General features: G+C 39.4%; 1 protein-coding gene across 22 annotated transcripts in view; it reads right to left on the reverse strand.

The window, feature by feature from the left end:
• The window catches only part of LOC101168460 (membrane-associated guanylate kinase, WW and PDZ domain-containing protein 1), an 82972-nt gene that overhangs the window by 7706 nt on the left and 55814 nt on the right, over window positions 1-19452 (reverse strand). For 19 of the 22 annotated variants that reach the window (XM_011477255.4, XM_011477254.4, XM_078950499.1 and 16 more), the window contains 7 exons: window positions 18790-19401; window positions 11476-11510; window positions 8501-8756; window positions 4173-4264; window positions 3253-3448; window positions 2868-3170; window positions 330-533 (listed from right to left, as the gene is read on the reverse strand). In XM_011477255.4, the coding sequence (XP_011475557.1) occupies window positions 330-533; window positions 2868-3170; window positions 3253-3448; window positions 4173-4264; window positions 8501-8756; window positions 11476-11510; window positions 18790-19401 (1698 nt within the window). The remainder of the gene's footprint in view (window positions 1-329; window positions 534-2867; window positions 3171-3252; window positions 3449-4172; window positions 4265-8500; window positions 8757-11475; window positions 11511-18789; window positions 19402-19452) is intronic. The other 3 variants (XM_078950502.1, XM_078950500.1, XM_020704743.3) reach the window with 1 other exon arrangement.

The following is a 19452-nucleotide window of genomic DNA, read 5'->3' on the forward strand; positions in this document are numbered from 1 at the left end:
TCATAGACTTTTCTGTCATACTTTTATTCATAAAAGCAAGAGATTAACTCCAATAGGAAGAACTTGATGAAATGTTTTTTTTAATCCAAGCAAACTGCACGTCCAGAAAAGTTAAGAGAAACATGGGGATGCTGCTGTAACAACTGTAGGAACTTCACGTTACTCCTACTCAGTGACTCAGTTTTTGAGAAAAGGGTTCACACCCTGATGAGCATCGCTCATGCCTGAGAAGAACATCACTGCCCTTTGCTTGCCACCAGAACCATGAATAAGTCACATCATGATGCATTATGAAATAGCTATGCAAAGCCGGATGCCAAGAACCTTACCATCGCCAGGGATGATCCTGAGCGAGACTGTGTTTCCAGCTTCTTTGATGAGGTTGACAATGTCCGAGTGTGACTTGTTGGTGATGGAGCAGCCATTAACAGCCAGTATTCTGTCCCCGACCTTCAGCTTCCCGCAGCGGTCTGCTGGGCTTCCCTCGATGATACGGCCTATTTTGTGGGGCATTGCCACACAAGCATTTCCAGCTTTGGTGTTGTTTCCATGATTGTATGTGTGCATAGTTTGCATGACAGAAAAAGTGTTTGTTAAGATTTGTTTTCATTGAGTGCGTTGATTGATGAAGAAATAGAGAAAGACAGGAGGGAAAAGATTAATTATATAATCATTCCAGTTCATCAAAAGAAAGCCAATTAACTAGACTGCAAAGCATACCAAATTACCCAACAGAGGAAAATACTTCAGATAATCAATTTCTTTACAAATTTCAAAATACGTTTAACAAGTAAAGCAACCGTGTGTGTAAGAGGTTATTCCTAAGAGTACTTTTCTTCAGGTAGAAAAAGGGATTTGTGGCATTTTCACTACCCCAGAAAACAATGTACTTCATGAGACACCTGCCATCTAATCAAAGGAAAAATAGGAAGACAGCACAGCAGAGTGACAGTGTTCAGTTCTGTCAAAGGCTGCGGATCTGCAGTTATTCTTTCCCCCTCTCTGCCACTTACTCCTTCATTCTTGATCTTTCCCTCACAGTCTGCCAGGCTGAATCCAAATTTATTGCCGTACATCATCGCACAGACAGCTGCTCTTCTTGATTGAACATGATGTCACTTCACCCGAACTTTGAGCGGTGGGACACTGCATGCTTTTACACACACTATGTTAAGCCCAGTGTGTCTTATTCATGCAAGTGTGGAGAACAAGTGAGACGGATGTGTTGGACTTTTTCTATTAAGACCCAGTCCTCTCACTCCCTCACATGGTTAGAACCCATTAGTAGTCATCCTCATGCACAAGGAATAGGGCTGATGTGGGGGAGGAGAACACAACAGGTAGCCAAGAAGAAACTGGAATCCTTTAGGACTTATAGAAGCTCAGACAAGATCATTTTCCAGCATGGCCACAAGTGTCATTATTAATAACTCTTTCACTCTTGCGGTGTGTTTTGCAAAGCAACCCTATTCCCCCCTCTGGATCAGTAAAATGACTCCTGTGCAGTTAGCATGGCTACATCATCATTCACTCTTGTGTTTCGCCTATGACACAACACAGTACATCATCATAACGGCGAAGCACACAAAGGTCCTTGATATGACATTTGTGTTCATTTCTCAGAGGTTATTACTGAATTTGTTCAAGGACGGTGTCTGCAATCCCTCCGCAATGCCTGAGCAGCTTCAGTCAGCACATGTTTCTCTGTGATAGCCAAATGCTGTAGACAGCTATGGAGCGGTGCTATGTAGACTTCAATTACATGCTTAATAAACTGGCCAGGCTGGTATAAGGCGTGAATCAGTGGTGGTGGCATTTGTGATAAAGCTGCAGACCTCCTGATCCTTAGGAGGTCTGCAGCCTCTTCACACGGACACTGGAAGGTCCATAACCTTACTTTGGCAGGGGGGACGAACACGCCACAATCAGACCGAAAATTAAAGTTAAATTGTTTAAAAACTAAAATAATGTTTTATACTGTTCTATATTTGTTTTTCACCAAAAGCTCTTTGTTTAAGTTTAACGATAGTGCTGATTTTTACTGCTGTTAGGAATCTGTATGTGCTGCTCACAACAAAATAGCATTAACTAATCCCAGAGAGGAGAAGAAAAGAATCACTACAATCATGCTTAAGTGTTATGAGAGAATTACGTTGCAGTAGTGCAGCTACTACACTGACCATATTTACATACACACTGATATTATGAAATCATCATAGCAAGTATTAAGTCCTATTCAGGAAAAACTTAACAGTATGAAATGTGCAATATGTATGAAAACATGTAAATATTCTAGCATGTAAATATAAGCATTCGTATAGTATATAGTGATATAGCTCTTTCAATCCGCAGTTTATTTATTTTAAAAAATTCTTGAACATCTGTAGTTTTTAATTCTATTTACATTTTACTAAAGTTTTTAGGAAAAACAAGCATGAAGGGTGAGCTGACAAAATGCACAACTGTATTTGAAATGATTAAAATGTGCTTTATTTTCTTTTTGAATCTATTACGGTAACTTTTAGAATAAAAAAATATATTCTTATGAAAAAAACAAACAAAAAGTTTATTATTTTCCTGCATGGAAGAATAAGAGTTTCTAAAAAATCCTTACTAAACTTTATTGTAAAAGCTATGAACGGTGTAAGTGTGGTTGTGTGAAAATAGTGAGATAATTAGGGCTTTTTTATGTTACACTCAATATTATCATTTTTCAGAATGCTCTAATAGTATTTGCTTTTAATTTAAAATGTAGTGCGTGTGTAAATAAGGTCACTGCTGAATCAGATTAAATCATGAGCAAGTGATCATTCAACTTCATGTTGTGGTCAGTCTTAACTGAATCCAGCTGGAGCCACCTGACTTACCAAAAGTGGTTCCTGCATCCGGCCTGGAAACCGATGAAACAATGACAAATCCAAATCCCTCGTTCTCTCCTCTTTGGATCTCTACATCATACGGTTGCAGCGAGGCGGGCACTACTGCACTTCCACTCCCCCCTCCACCGCCACTGCCTATGCCGCTAGTGGAACCGCTCCCAGAGCTGACGGTGTTCAAGGAGTTCTGACTCCCCTGAGGGGTCCGCTTGCCCTCCGTCAGACTGGGCGCCTGGGTGCTGCTGTGGTGGGATGATGCTGGAGAAGGGGGGACGTCACCTTCTCCTTTTGACACTGTGGGGGCAAGCAGGGACATTTGTTTACATAATAAGCATGTTGCAGTGCGTGACACATGCATAAAAAAAATGCTCATTACCTCCATATCCAGGGGTCTTGCGCCTGACAGTGAGGTTGACATGGCCCTGCTTGGCGGCCTGCTGCATCAGCTGCACCACCAGCTGGTGGGACTTGCCTACGACTGCTGTGCCGTCCACACAGATGAGCTCATCACCTGACCGAAGGCGCCCATCTTCATCTGCAGCCCCGTATTTCACTATATGCCCTATGTAGATCTGAAAAAACAAACAAATACATACCATGCCATAGGTTTAATGATACCTTATTATGCATCTTTCTAAAACCGAGTTTTTAGTTGTTAATCTGCAGCTACTGCAGCAGAAACAGAGAGCTGTAAGTCATGTGTCAGAGGCAGCAGCTTATCTGCTGGTAAATCATCTCAAGTCCTTTGTGGCTGTGGAAAGAAAACCAAAAGGGTCACTGTAGCCCATTGGGGCCAGTGAGAAGCCTGCTCACTTTAGGCGTTGTGTGGGTGCGCACAAATAAGAGAAAAAAACACATATGGCAAAGCATCTTTTTGCACGAACAAACATTGAATCTTGGGGGGTGGACCTAAAACCTTCTACCATTATATTTCACCCCGTTCTCCAGTTTCTGTCTTTTACTCTCCCCCTTGCTTGGTTTTTCAAGACAAATATATGAGGCACAACAGCAAAGATTCACGGATAAGGCCTTTGCTTCTACTAACAAGCTGTCTATATGATCCTCTAGAGAGCAGCAGCTCCAGTTAGAGGGGGAGAGTGATGTGCTATTCTGGTTTACAGGCAGATTGAACAGAGAGGCAAAAAGAAAAAGAAACCATCAAAGAAACAAATAGGAACAAAAAACATCACATTTAAAAGCATTCAAAGCTTTGTGGTCATTTTAAGTTAGTGAGTGTCAGCACTCATAATTTGTCACAAAAAATATTAGCAGCTTTGAAGGTGAAAGGTTACTCACAGGTTCTCCTGGCTCATTTCCTCCTAAAATGCGAAAACCAAATCCTGTATCCTTCCGCCAGAGAAAAATGTCTTGTTCCTGGCAATCTGGTACTGTAAGAGAACCGTTGCATTCAAACAGTTAGCACAGCAGGTTCTATTTTTCTCACATTATTGCAGTCATACATCTAAATATTCAATTCTCCCATATTTCTTTTCAGTAATTGAAGAAAACATCTTAATTTACTTAATTGTGTTCTAACTCCAGACTGCATATCCCACACAAATCTGCAGTTATTGCTTCCTCCTGACTGATTTTCAACATTACCTGATGCAGAACAGTGGAGATAGATCTCTTTTGCACCAGAAGTCACAAGCTTTTCTTTCCTGTGTCCCTCTTTTGGATTTGATTTTAATCAAACACATGTAAATATGTCCACAAATGTGTATCTTGTCACAGAACAAGCAGACTTTGAAAGAGTTCAACGGCAGTTTGGAGTCAATCTGTTCACCCTACAGAAGGCTCAATTTATTGTTTTTTTTTTTTTTTTTGCACAACCTTCTGTCAACAAGGCTGCCATGCCAGCCCAATAGTGCAACCATTGGCTTCAGCTCTGTGGACCAAGTGTCCTTGAACTTTAAACTGAACTGCTCTTGTAATTTTAATCAGCACAAGTCTGTAAAGATTGTTGATCAAACTAAGCACCTTAAAAACCCACTCCTGTCATCTTTGACCTATTTTGGGTTCCAGGTGGTCTTTTAATTATGATCATGCCATTTTTAGACAAAATTTTTGAAACAGCTGTCGTTTTCTAGGACATAGTTTCTGGAGAACGGCAGTAAGTTCTTAGAAACTCAACTCTGTGGTGGGACTCTTGGCCCAGAGCAACCCCACTTGTGGCGTGTGGCCCACAAGTCACAAATCCGATATTTTTCAAACTATTTTTTTCATCTACCCCCAATTCACAAAAATTGCAATATAGAAATACTCAGAAATGCAATTTTTAAACTAATTTTACTCATATGAGTCCTCCATCATCAGAAAAATGCCACAAGAACATGAAAAAAACACCAAAACCAAAATTATTATTGGAGTGGGTCTTTAAATAGACTACATATGGACATTTTTTCTGTCATATTGGATGATAGATAAAAGCTCTGCTTGCAAACAGGACCAAACAAAATAGAATGACTTTTTTAAAGGCAGTCCTGCTCAGTCTCATCACCCGTTGCACTTGTACAAGGAGAAAGTCTAGAAAACAGCAAGTATAACTGTGAAATTTATGAGATCAAAACTCCTACCCATGCAAAACAATTTTCTTAAACTGTTTAAATCTGATAGGCAGCACTGTATCTAGAGCAAAGGAGAGGATAACATTTTTTTAGGGAGTTCATCAATAGTTTCCTTAAACAACGTTTTTCCTCAAAGGAATCTGCTCTGGCTCTCTTTTATTGAGGGCCACAAAAAATCACTATTGGCCCCCAGGTTGCACTTTAAGAACCCCTGCCCTAGACTATCAAACTAAGATGTCTCCTTTTAAGCTTAATAAAACACCCCAAAAATATTGTTTTAAAGAAATAAACACTTGATTTTTTTCCTTAACTATTTATTTTAATTATTTTGTGGTTTCCTCTACTTTTGCAGTGCACACAGGCACTTCACAGTGGGGGACTTTGTGCTGGAAATATGCCCTCACAGCTGGAAATATGAAGGGTCATCTGAGCATTGTGCAGAGGATGCAGGATATCGGCTTACCCAGACAACTGCCAGGTAATAACATCACTCAGAAAGAACCAAAATGGCCACTTGGGTGAAAGAACGAAGAGGATGTCCATCTGCCTCCTCTTTAGGCACTGAGGAATTATTTTTCCTACTGTCCTCCCTTTGGAACAGTGCTCTTCAAGTGCACACAGTGGATGCATGAATGCATCACTTCCCACATTTGAGCAGTGTGAGCTGTCATGTGACAACATGAGTAGAAACAAAAATAGAAGCAGAGAACCTAGATCTGTGCTTTCTCTTATTCCATTACTTCCTTTACTCACGAGGCTTAAAATAGGCATAGAAAAAGGGGCTGTGGCTCCTTTGTACAACTCATGAAAAAAACAGGGTTGTTTTTTTTATGACACATTTTCTAGAAAAGTGTCAAAATGAATGTATTATAAAAGCCAATTTTATTGAGAAACCTGGCTTTATAAAAAACCTATCCTTTTAGCTATATCTGTTGTGCTTTTTACATTTACTGTACTTTGTACTAAAGTAGTGTACTTGTATCACTGTTTTGTTTAAATATAGCTGACAATTTTCCTCTAAATGATGGAGTCCTGTCTCTGCAGCTTCTTAAAAACTATTATGAAGAAGAAAGTTTAACGTCTCTTTTTTTGTGGAGGGTTAAAAACAACATTATTATCAAATATGTTAAGCATTTCAATGTAACCCTTTTCCATAAGCCATTTATCACTGTTAAAAATTGCTTAAAGTTCCACTCTGATCATTTAAGTAGAAATTCGCCTCTGAACTGAGTGGCTGTTGTTGATGCTCCAAACGTATTTTCGTTGTTCCACTGACAATGACAAATAAATATCTTGAATCTTGAGTTGTGGGCGGTAGCATTGGTGTTGCGTAAGCCTAGCCCCTTCCCCATCATACATCTGTTTAAATCCTCTTCCGCTAGCTTACAGCCCCCCCCACACACTGAATCTGAAATGCAGTGCAACAAAAATGGCAAGTAATAGTGGAGCTATCCAGCCGTACAGTCTTCAGACAGACGGCAGCTGGTGCAAAGAAAACGAAGACGTACAAGCATCTAGTCGTCTACAAGTAGATACATCAGAATGGAGCAGAGCAGGGGGGTTGAGGAACGCCAATTGTAGCTTTTATTTCACCACAACAAACTTTTTCCAAACAGCATTTTTACGTCTGCTTTTGTTTCACAAAGATTTGAATAAAGCAACACTCGGAAATGAGCTTAATTTTCTTGATATAATTCCTCTATCATCAGAGAAATGCCACTAGAACATGTTAAAAACCCCAATAACTCGATTTTTCATCAGAGTGGGTCTTTAAGAGGGATATTTATCTTTGAAAAATCTGATTGGATCGCTACTATACTGAAGGTTTAGAATTGTTACATTGAACCGGAGAGATTTCCATCTTTTTTTTGAAGACATTCTATATATAGTTGCTCAACGTCTGTTACACTTGCTCTATGTTCAACTCGTAATCATATTATTAAACTTTGAACAATTTCATGTCAATAAGAACCATAACTGAGTTCTCTGTCCTAAAGAAAAAGTATATCTGAAATTTTTCAGTTTATGTCCCTTCAATATTTGACTGCAGCTTTGCCAAACTGTGTTGTCGATGAGTTTTCTTGAGTTTTATCCATTAACAGTTTAGGATCATTAATAGCAATCTCTTAAAATACAAAATCCTGATTATATAAGTGGCTTCCGTTTTCCTATTGAGTGTTATGCGTCTTAGAAAGCTGACAGGAAATAACCCTTTGTACTTATTACCGTCAAAACTCAAACAAAAAAAATAAATTAATAATAATAATAGCTAAAAATAAATTATTGCCCCACTTTTTGAAACATTAAAACCTATTTTACAAATCTAAAATTTTAATGTTTTTCCCCCTACGTCACAAAACAGCTCAATACAATTTCTGCAGCATTTTTGGTTTTTTTTGTTTTGCTAGAGGTTGTATAAAATCATCTGCAGCTTAAAGCAGCCCTTTCATGGACCTGTTAATATTTAATCAGCAGCAGACCTAGATTCTACACCCTGCCATTATTATTAACCAGAGTTGCAACACACTGCATGGTGTGCACAAACAACACATCTGGAAAGAGTTCTGTTATAAATGCCTGACAAACTAGCACAACAAACTTGCCAAACATCAAATGTCAATTTTATGTTACACATTCTTACACAACTCTGCTTCAGAGCAGATCAAACTGTGACTTCCTCTGATATTGCAGCAACTAGAATCTAAAAATTACAATTTGGTTACAGTTTCTCTATTAAGGATGTAGAAACAGATCATTACTGAAAAAGATATTGATGAGTTTTGCAGCTGCCCATGTTTTTAGTTTTGTGTAGTGTGTTGCAGGTCATCTGTTCACGTGAGTGCTTTCAAGGACACTGAACTGTGTTTGCACTGCAGCATCTTTTTATACTTAAAACAGCAGTGCGAAGCAAACATGTCATCAATATGCACATATGTGATTAGACTCATATATTTAAAGAGCTTTTTTTCTCTTTTGGTCACACAGATCTAAGGAAGGATTCACTTTTACAAAGAATAAAAGCCTAAATTTATCATTAGAAGAAATAAATCTACTTACGTCGACTCTCATACATGCTCCTGGACTGTGCCCAGATTTTAAAAGGATCTGGCTTCTTCTGTAGGGTGAGCGTGCCATCCACAGGTTCCTGGGGGGGCAGACCTGGAAGAGGCTGGGTGGGGGCAGCAGGAGTGGGCACCACCGCCTCACTGGGCATGGCCGAGGGCGCGTGGCTGGGAGAATCAGTGTGGGTGCTGCGATGGCTGCACACACTGTGCTGGGAGCTGTTCTGGCTGTCTTTTCTCTCTAACTGGTGCTGGGTGGACAGCAAGCAGACAGAGGTAGATGTGTGTGAAGGATGGGGGTGGGTGTAAATGTATAGTTAGAAAATGAGACAGAAGACAGGGAGAGGAGGAAAAAAAGTTACAAGTGAGTCACAGGCAGGAGGGAGATAGTGGCTGAAAAGTGAAAAAAAAGCATCCAAGGTCATCTTTTTTAGATTTATGAAAAGAAACATTTTCCACTAAAACCTGTGAGGAGGATAAAAAGAAATTCCTTGGTTTCCATGGTTGCAGGAAAAAGCAGGTTTAACATACTCAGCTTGAGTAAATGCAAAAAAGTAAAAGCAAAATGAGTAAATAAGGGAGTCACATTAGGAGATTACTACATAAATTGATTTGTTTCATCTGCCAGTATGTTGTGTCAGTTGACATATTGAACTAACTGAGCAGATTATTTCATTGAAGATTTTTCCTTTTTTGTAATGACACAAAGAGCATGAGGCATACTTTTTACAATAAGACTACTCATCTTTTTCATGAAAATATTATCTATTTTTCCCCCAAAATTGCACAACAGTATTGTAGCTCTCAGAGAAAAACCAATCATGTTATGATTTGCTGATCAATCAAACTTTTTTCTAAAGCATTTAAAGACCCACTCCGATGAAAATGGTGTTTTTTGGTGTTTTTAACTTGTTCTTGAGGAGTTTTTCTCATAATGGAGGACATTTAAAAGAAAATTAAGCTTAAAATTGTATTTTTTAATTCAAATTGTAGCGACTCCAGAATAGACACAAAAGTGCCATTTATAAAAGCTTGTTGGAGTGACATAGAAGCTACAGTGACAAGTCACAAGCTCCCTGCTCTGCTCCATTCTGATGCATCTGGTTCAAAACTGTATGGCTGGGTAGGGCTAATTTTCCTTGCCATTTTTGTTGCACCAAGGGTTGTGGGGGGGTGTAAGCTAACTGGAGAGAGTGGAAACAGATGGATGACGAGAAGTAGGGTGGGGTTTCCCCACAGTCCAATCCAAAATTCAGAGGCAAATTTCTGATGAACAGCTCCTGGTCTGCAGAACTATGTCCAAGAAAACGACACAGGTTTTTAGATTTTTGCTCAAAACAGCCTAGTAATAATTAAAAGACCACTGGGAATAATTTGAATAGAGATCAAAAGATAATCGGAGTTGGACATAGAACTTTTTCATATGAAAAAAACTTAGTTAAACCTGAATTTTGAATAAACTTTAAGCTTTTAACAAGAAACCACTGGTTGTTAAAAGCCATGAAGCCAAAAAAATCTTTGAGCCATTTGCTGCAAAAAATCTTACATTTATAAATACATTAGATTATATTGATAAGAGGCAAAGATGGCATCTGAACAATTTTTTTGTATCTGACTTTATAACAAATAAAGGTTCACAATCAAAGAAGGAAGTCATGAATGGATCTGTGTTCAAGGGTCTCACTCTAACACTGTGAAATGAGGCCAGGTTTGCTTCTTAATGAGGAAAACAAACATAAAAGAAAAATAGACTTTTCCTTAAATCAAAGACGACTTACTAAATGAAATGGGACAGCACGGTCCTCACTGCATGAAAGGCTACCATCAGTATTAGTTTAGACTCTGAACTGGAGGGAAAACGGTTGTTCTGAACTGACATCAAGTCTTATCCGGCATGTCATTTCACTGACATAACAGAGAGAGAAACTAGCTTTGCCTCATTGAAAGGCTAATCTAGAAAGACAGTTAGGCAGAGACACTATTGGTTCCACTCGAACCCCTCACAGCATCCAACCCCTCCTCCAACTTCCACACTGTGTGACCTGGATAGGTAAGACCCTCATCCCTGATGGATACCAAACTAATCCTAATCCGAATATCCAGTCAGCTCGCAGGAGGACTTTTAATGTGCATTCAGAGATATGGGACAAGGTTTTCTGCCTCCTCAATGGTGTGAATTGAACCTGTCACTGACCTTTTTTGAGCTGGTGTGAAAGAAACAACCCTTCGCTGTGACATGGTGGCTCTACAGGGGTAAAAATGGTTGACAGTAAGTCAAAACGGCACTGGCATATCTTCTGAGCTCATATTGATTTTTTTATCAGGTTGAGATGAAATGTAAAAACCAGGAGACGTTTCCTCTTTAAGCTCCAGTATAACTGAACTGTCCCAAGAGAAACCCTTGCACTGCTCACAGAGCTTCCTGGCAGCTTCTCCCCTCTTCCTCTGCCTGTTTTATCAATTACATCTGTGGGTCACATTGCAGTCTGTTGCAATCGCACAATGTCGTCACTGTCCCCCTTTCCTGTCAGCGTGTTGGGATTCACTGCTTTGTTTCCACGTTGGTCTAATCCTTTCCATCCTATCATTTCTCCATCCTCCTTTCTCCCACCTGTCTATGCTGTGGCTGTCTGCCCCGCCACAGCTGGTCACTGTCACACTGCCCTGCCCGGGCTACGCTTAATCAGTCCTAAGACGGCAGCATGGCTAGAGAGGAGGGTTGTAGAGCAAAACCCAAATCAAGGAGAGGAAACGTGACAAAACAAAGACGAAACTGAAAAAAATGGGGGTAAAAGAATGACAGAGAAGGAACAAAAACAGTAAAAAAAAGGAAAACCTTTCAAAAGCTTAGGGTGCACAACAGCACAGCAAGAGTTCTGTATCACATGTGCCCTTTGTTCTTTAAATAGCACTCCTTCTAGTCAGAAAAGATGAACATGCATGCAAAAGAGTTGAAAACACAGTACTCACCACCAGCTTTGGGCTCCGCTTAGCCGGCACCACTCCTGCAAAACATCGGCAGAGAGACAGAGAGAGCATTAATGACCTGCAGTGCTCTTCCTCTGTCTTGTCTTGTCAAAACCTCCTTAGGACAAATGGATGAATACTTTGTTTCTGCCGCTGAGCAGAACACAACTGGCCCAACTCGATTGCTTTTTCTCTTTCTGAGCAAGGCGCTGCACGAATCCGCCTCACTGATCTCCTCCCTCTGTGCTCTCCTGCTCCACTCTATGGTCTCCCCCGTGCTTTTAAAGGAGGACCTGCTGATTTGTCTGCATTAGACAGGCTGACGAATGTGATGCTGCTGCAGATCTGGACTTCTGGTCCAGGCTACAGGTCCTCCCCCTCCACTCAGGCTGCACAACACCTGTCTCAAATGTGAGTCCTCCCACTGTTATCCCACAGAAAGAGCGTCACATCAAAGGGGAGCCCCCGTTTCTGCCCTGCTATGCTTCCTCCCCTCTCTATTCCACCGCTTTGCTCAAGCTTACATTTAGAAGCTGATCTTCTCTCTCTGCCCCCTTTTTTTCCTTGTTCCCTCCCTCTTCTCCTTTTTTTTTGCTCCATGACTTGCTGTGCTTTTATCCCTCTCTATCTATCCATCTCCCATGTTCAACCTACTGTACAGTAGAGCAGAGGAAATCAATCTCATTTGTGCTGATGAAATATTCAAACTTAGACCCAGATGACAGGGGAGATTAGTGAATAGAATAATTTATTTTCTCTCTTAACCACCCCTTCTATCTTATCAGCCATTAGCATTCATTGTGATGATTAAATAACAGCAAATTGTTCTGTAAAATGGGCAAACTTCTCACTGCTGTCAAGACATCTCAATTCACTTCCTGAAAATTATTTTCCAGCCGCAATGGCAGAATATGCTATGACAAAAATACATAGATAAATGTGTGAATGACATGAGGCAGGATGAGGACATGCGCTTGCTGTTACCAAGGCAATCAAGTAGTTCTGTATACAAAGCCAGCAGTCTGCCTTGTTAAGCATTATGTGCCAGCAGCTTCCCACATTTAACTATATATGACTACCTTTGGAGGTAAGTATCAATGAATTTCTGCTGGTTATTGTTTGAAAATATTACATTTTGTTTTAGATTATTATTTAATGGGGATTTTTTTCTGTTTTGCAAGAAAAAATGATTTTGGTTTAATTTTTTTGTTCTTTTCTTAAGACAAAATAAGACATCCTCATAAGATGGTCAACGTGTGCAGCGAGTATCAGTGAAATCTCTCTGTGACTTTACCACACAACATCTAGCTCATAGTCTTTCTGCTGCATTGAAAAGCAATTTCATTAAATGTTAAAACTCTCTGTTGCTGCAAAGCCACTCTCTACACGATTCATAATTTATCCCCATTTTCTGACGTGTGAGCTCTCTCCCTGTCTCTCAGATTATCCAGTACTTGTTACTGGACCATCTCAGATGGTAACATGCTGCTTGAGGATTTTTTGGGGGAGGTTCTGAATGACTGTACATACATGTATGGGTGTGGCTGACACATGCAGCACTTGCAAGGTCATTGGGATAAGAAAATAATGTGCAAGATCAGCAGAAATAGTTTATTTTTATTTTTATTGTTTTTATTAAAAACCATTAAAAACCATCTAACTTACAATAAAATAAGCTTATCTACAGCTAGAAATATTAAGCCCTATGTAACCATGGTAAGATGTTTATTTAATTAGTGCATGCTAAAATTGATAAAATACTTAATAAACAAATGTAATCTGACTACATCTCATGTCACAAGTGTAAATTAGAATGACTGATTTACACACCAATCCTTCTTTACACACGACTACATCTCCAAATCTGCTCAACTTTCAATAGCATTGTGCAGCTGACAAATATAAATCAAAGGCGCCTGAATCTGCTTGAATGTAAAATTTATGAGGAGCTGAAACTCATTAAAAGAAGCAGTAGAACTGCATGTTTCTGCCAACACAACACTGAAGAGCAACCACAGATGCGTGCAGGCTCTATGTAAAAACTGTATGCCATGGTTATCATCCAGGTAAGCACTGCATTGAAAAGGGAAGACAAATGCTGACAAATGTGCTCGAGGACTTCACATTTTTACATTAGGCTCTAAAGTTCTGTCTATGCTTCACTGGAGTTTCTAAACTCCATCAAAGATGTGCTCAACAATCTATAAATACATCTATTTCTCTCAGAGTTGACCAATAATCATAACTTACCAAATACTTAATCATTGTCATATAAGCATTGTCTATTACTTAACTTAATGCACTTTAATTGACTGTTTTAACATGCTGCTGAGGGTGTGGCTTTAGTGGTTTTAAATGGAACTACTTTGTTCTGGTCTATATAGGTCTTATCTAACAAACATATGCTGGTAAATATTATTTTGATAGGATTTAGTTAGCCCAAGCTGGGAAAAACTATGGATAGATGGATGGACTGTTATTTAATTAAACCTAGAACATAGGTATTGCTCCCTTGTGTTGCGTCAACTCTGACAAAATTAGACCTTTATTCCTATAAATAAGAGCGTTCCAACTTTTTGGAGAGTGCTAACCTGCTCTACTTCATTATTTCTTGCTCCACATTAGCCTTTTGTGGTGTTTCCTTTTTGCACATTAATTTCTCTCTCATTCTGTTTCCCTCTCTTCATTTTCACTCCTCTTTTTCTCCATCTCTCAAGGGACAGAAGCACTCTGCATGATTGTCATGGCAACAAGGAAGGAAAGACAAGATGGAGGAGTCATAGCTCGCCTGGCCTCTTTTACAGAGAGAATCCTCTGGGTGAAAACACCAAATACCATTTTTTGTGGCAGAAATACAACTTATTTTGTTGCGCGATTAACATTTACCCTCTAGCTAGTTTTGCCCTAAACAATTAACCCTCTCACATATAAATTATATAAAAGAAAATATTTCTAAAGATGCAAGCAAGCCGAAGAATTGTGAATCATTAAAAAAAGACATTAAAAAGTCCTGAAAGGAAATAAAATCACTCTTTCAACCAATGCAGGTTGATAAAGGCCTGGCCATGCAGATGGTTCCCCTAAAACCTCAGGAAAATAGAACCCTTTCCTTCAGTTCGCCCAACCAGACTTCTTATGCAGGCATATGCCATCTCATTCATTTGTTTACCACAAAGCTCTTCTAACAGGACTACCAGCCTGATGAACTTAGCCCTTACAGATGATCCAATGTCCTGCTGTGTGCCCCATTTTTAATCAGCTAAAAATGACACATGTCACACCGACGTTCAGATCCCTGCCCTGCTTTCCTCTGGCTGTCAACTGCAGATGTGAAGGCCTTACACTCACCTCCATACCTGAACACTCCAATCTAGATCTACAGCCCCATCTGTTTGCCGCAGTCTGCCAGAAACAAATGGTCATTTCTGAACTTCCTGAACGTTCTAGTTCAGGACACTTCATGTAACTGAGACTTAATATAGTGCAACTCTTTTAGTGGAAAATAAATGTACCTCTAGGTTTAAACAATAATTAAAGAAGAAGCTTAGAACCACCTAAATATTTCAATTGGACTAATTCATTTTTATCAAAGGTTTTAAAGCTAACAATCTAACAATCTAAGCAATGTTTTATTTTTTAAAGCTGATTATAATTATATTTAACATTATAATTATGCTAACAATTTTTATTGCTGTTGTATGAAGAGCTGAAACGACAGCAATAACGATACAACAGTGCTCTTCACTAAAGATTAAAATGACAGCTATGAGTGGGTGAGTGTCTTGCATCCCTCATATATGTCTACGTAACCTTCATTTTCCCTTTTTACCGTATATATAATACATGTTATTAAAATCATACATGTTTAAATGTTAACCTTATACACCATGACTTTTTAAATTTTTGAGGAAAAAAAATATGTCACCCTATTTTTGGGTAGCTTTGGGTTGCTAATATAATATCAACCCTAAAATTTGTCAACCTTCACCCCCCCCAACCAGCCATTGGCTTGTTGCTTCAAGGCAACACTGTGCAACGAGGGTAGTAAAAAGATCAGATTCAATTTTACAGTTCAACAAACGTGACGTGACAAACAAACAGCAAATAAACTATGTATACATTTCATGGATCAAAACAACAAAATATATCCAAATAATTGCATTTATACATTTCTCAAGGGTTAATATTAGGTGTGGAACTTAAACTAGCAGTGGCGATCAGGTGTAAAACAGAGGTGTACACCCTGAGATCATAAATGTCCCTCAAAACTGATTCATGAATCCATTTCTCCACTTCCTCAATGTTTTCCTGAAACGTTGCTGTCCTCACTTTCTGAGGGAATCTCCCTAACTGAAGGTTCCCTTGGTCTCCTTCCATAAAAGGTTTTAATGTTAATTTCCTGCGATAGTGAGTGGATTGTGAAGTAGAAAACATTGACTGTGATCAGGTATATGCTTACAAACGCACATCGACACGGACACATGCCAATGCATTAGGCTACCTAAAACACATTGACTAACTGCACAGTGTAGTCTTGAGGCAATGAATGAAAATGAACAGTTTTAGTGTACAATGATTCTTTTAGAGTAGAAAAACCTATTAGAAGTACTTCTTCACATCCTAATGCACATTCACATGTTTTAACATTGAATAACATTTGCATCGATATAAACATATAAAAAAGTTATCTTTATCTTAGTTTATTATGAAGACGTCTCTCTTGTAGCACGGCTTACAGAAAAGGACCCCTCCATCCATAATTAAAGTCACACCACTTACAAATCATCATTCTATTGGACAGTATTATGACTTGTTGCATTTTTGAAGAAGAAAAGTTATTTCTATTTAAATGGCCATGGTGAGACATGAAAAATATGGTTTGTTGCCTTGAGGCAATGCTATGCAGTTGAAGGCCAACTTAGGTATGATTTGAATAAAGAATATCTTTCTGGGCAGCAGAAAAGTAGGATTAGGTTGCAGATATGCAAATGTTAATTATTGAAGGTTTCAATTTCTTTCTAAGAGTGGCTAATATCTTAATTTATGATCAAGGGAAGATAGAACAACAAGCCTCCACAAAGGAAGACACTCCCACTCAAAAAGAACATCACTGTCCATCTGTTGTCTGCTTGACATCATATGGGCCACCCACAAGACTGCTGGAAGGTTTTGTGAACGGACAGGACAAAAGAGCAACTATTAGTTAGGTTTTTTTGGCAGACAACTCAGCCTGGATTTCTGAAATATCTCCATTATAACTTATATCTAGAAAAAAAAGCTGAAATATGTCAGGTATCTTTCTAATCTTTCCATTTTGTAACAAATCACTCTTTCTACCATTCATGCTTTGCTTGATATTCCAGCTTTGCTTGAATGCCAAATTTGCAAAAAAAATAAAGTAACAAATACACATTTTTTAACTTATCCTGATCAACAACTGAGCAAACAGAGCTGAATGCCTTTTGTGTTGGACAGGTTTTACTATCACAATAAGGGGTCATGCATCTTCTGATAGCCAAAATGTGTATTTGCCTAAACCCTTTTAGTTTTTTTTTTTTTTCATTTATTTATTACATTTTATGTTTTATTAATATATATTCCTTTTTACAGAGGGAAGAGAGAGGGGGAAAAGTATGAAGAAAGCAATAAAAAAATGGGGGGAATAGAAGAAAAAACGAGAGAGGGAGAAAGTAAGGGGATACAAGTGCCAAGCTGCTAATTTGAGTAGGTTATGAATTTAAGGTTCACAACGTTTATCCTAGATCTGCTGGAAAGACAAATGTTACATCCAAGAGGGAAATTCTGATACTAAGATAAGCGGCAGATATCTGTCCATCAATAAACTGTGGGTTACATTACAACAATCAAACAGCATGAAAGCTTGCACAAACGTTTCTTATAGTTTGATAATAAACTTACATAAATTAATAAACTTCCATTAATTAATGAATTAATTATTTAAACTAGCATAGTAATTCAATTCATTCTGCCATTGCGGCTAAATAGGCTTTGTTTCTAAATCTTGTTTTGTGACTAATATTAATAATAGATACATTTGAATTTCTCAATTTTACATATTCACATCCATATAAGATGCCACAATGACAGCTTCATTCCTCTTAGTGTGAGCTCACAGAACAATTCTGGGAAAAGAGTTTTCTGATTCTTATCATCTGGTCCCTCAGCTGAGCTCACAGTTACGACAAGCCCGAGTCAAAGCTCAAATACATGTAGCTGTCAGTCTCTCTGCCAGCCCCAGTGACTGCTTGCAGCTTCCATCACAATTATCCTCTCATTTATGCTCTCTCTGTGTGTTTCCCTCAGTGCTCCACTGGCAGGACTCCTGTTCCACAACTGTAATATTCACCCTTTATCTGTCTCACACAAAGACGCTCACAAGCCCATAATGATGATGACTTTTAACTCTGTAGTGTGGCCACACCACATTCCATAAGCAGTGCACTAGGTCGCCCTTTTTAAAGGAGGAAACTGATGTGGGGTGTACAATATATCCAGTCCTGCCAGGTTTTAAGTCAAGAAGCATGAATAAACATTTAGCAGCAGTGACGGATGGACAGAATATTGATGGATCCTGAATGTTTTTTTATCTCTAAAAAAAACAAATTGTTGCAATGTCATCTGGGAGCAAAAAAAATAGATGTAGCCAGGCCTGAAAGTAAGCGGCAGTCCCATTACAGTCACAGTCCCGTTCACCCATTCACACACACATTCACACACTGCAGAACATTTGTGCCAAACACTTGTTACCATTACGTGGGAACAAGAACAACTTTAAAGAAGGAAAAGAAATAAGGAAACCCCATAATAGATAGAAATGGCATAATTAATGTTCAAATTTAGAAATCATTCAAGCACATACTTAGGCCAGAAAACACCATACTTAACTCATCACATGGGTAACTTCGAACATTAAACTTTACAGCTGACATGTGAGTCTCTGACCTAATGTTCTTCTCTTCTCCTGCTCTCTCATTCATCTTCCTTCGCTCTTCACCCTTCCTCCCACTTGTTCCCACACTCATCTGCTCACCCACTTCCACTGTAACTCAACCTGTCATCCCTGCACCTCTCATCCCATCTAGCCAGAGATTTCCAGCCTGCCACCCACTTTCACCCTCACTGTTCTCTTCTGCAATTTCAGAATATTACTTTCTGTGTCCCCAATTCAAGCAATTGTCTGTTGTACAAACTAAAGTATTTTTTTTCCCTGCAACCTCATAGTAGCCATATTGAGTCTTCATTTCCTGCAAACCTTGGCTGAGAAATATCTTACATCAAGATGCAGGACGTGCGTACCTCTTTGAACCAGCATGGTGACCTCGCTGCCTCTGGGGCATTTGCTCAGTAGATCCACGACCTGGTTGTGACTCATGTTTTGCACATTTCTCTTGTTCACTTCCATCAAAATGTCCCCTTCTTTCAGGCCGCGGCATCTGGGATAGTCCACGATCTGTTTCACCCTCTGCCCTCCTCCTGTTAGGCTGTCTGCAATGGTGAAGCCAAAACCTTTGTCTCCCTTCTCCATATGGATGGTGATCAGCTCAGGCTGGGTGGCTATGGCGGAGGCCAGCGTGACTACATCAGTGGAAAAGCCATGCAAGCCGTCGGATGCTACATCAGCCGAGGGGCTTTGCGACCGTGGCTCACGCAAGCCATTGAGGGGTCCAGCCTGGTTGGCCGAAGAGTCAAATGTCTCCTGTCCATTGACAATGATTGGTTCCTTATCCAAGATTGCCACTGAGGTCACAAGGCTGGTGTTGGGGTCATCTGGGTCAAAGGGTAGTGGGTACCCCCGGCATAAAGTTAGGTCCACCATGGAGCCGATAGGGATGGACTGGAAGATCTTCACAACCTGAGCATGAGTGTAGCCCAGGACAATGGTGTCATTTACACTGACTATCACGTCACCTGTGATAGGAAACACAACAACCTCAGTGCGTCATTTACACTTTTAAGAAA

The sequence above is a fragment of the Oryzias latipes genome, chromosome 7, assembly GCF_053564925.1.
Source record: "Oryzias latipes strain Hd-rR chromosome 7, Olatipes_Hd-rR_3.1".
In the NCBI taxonomy this organism is placed as follows: Eukaryota; Metazoa; Chordata; class Actinopteri; order Beloniformes; family Adrianichthyidae; genus Oryzias; species Oryzias latipes.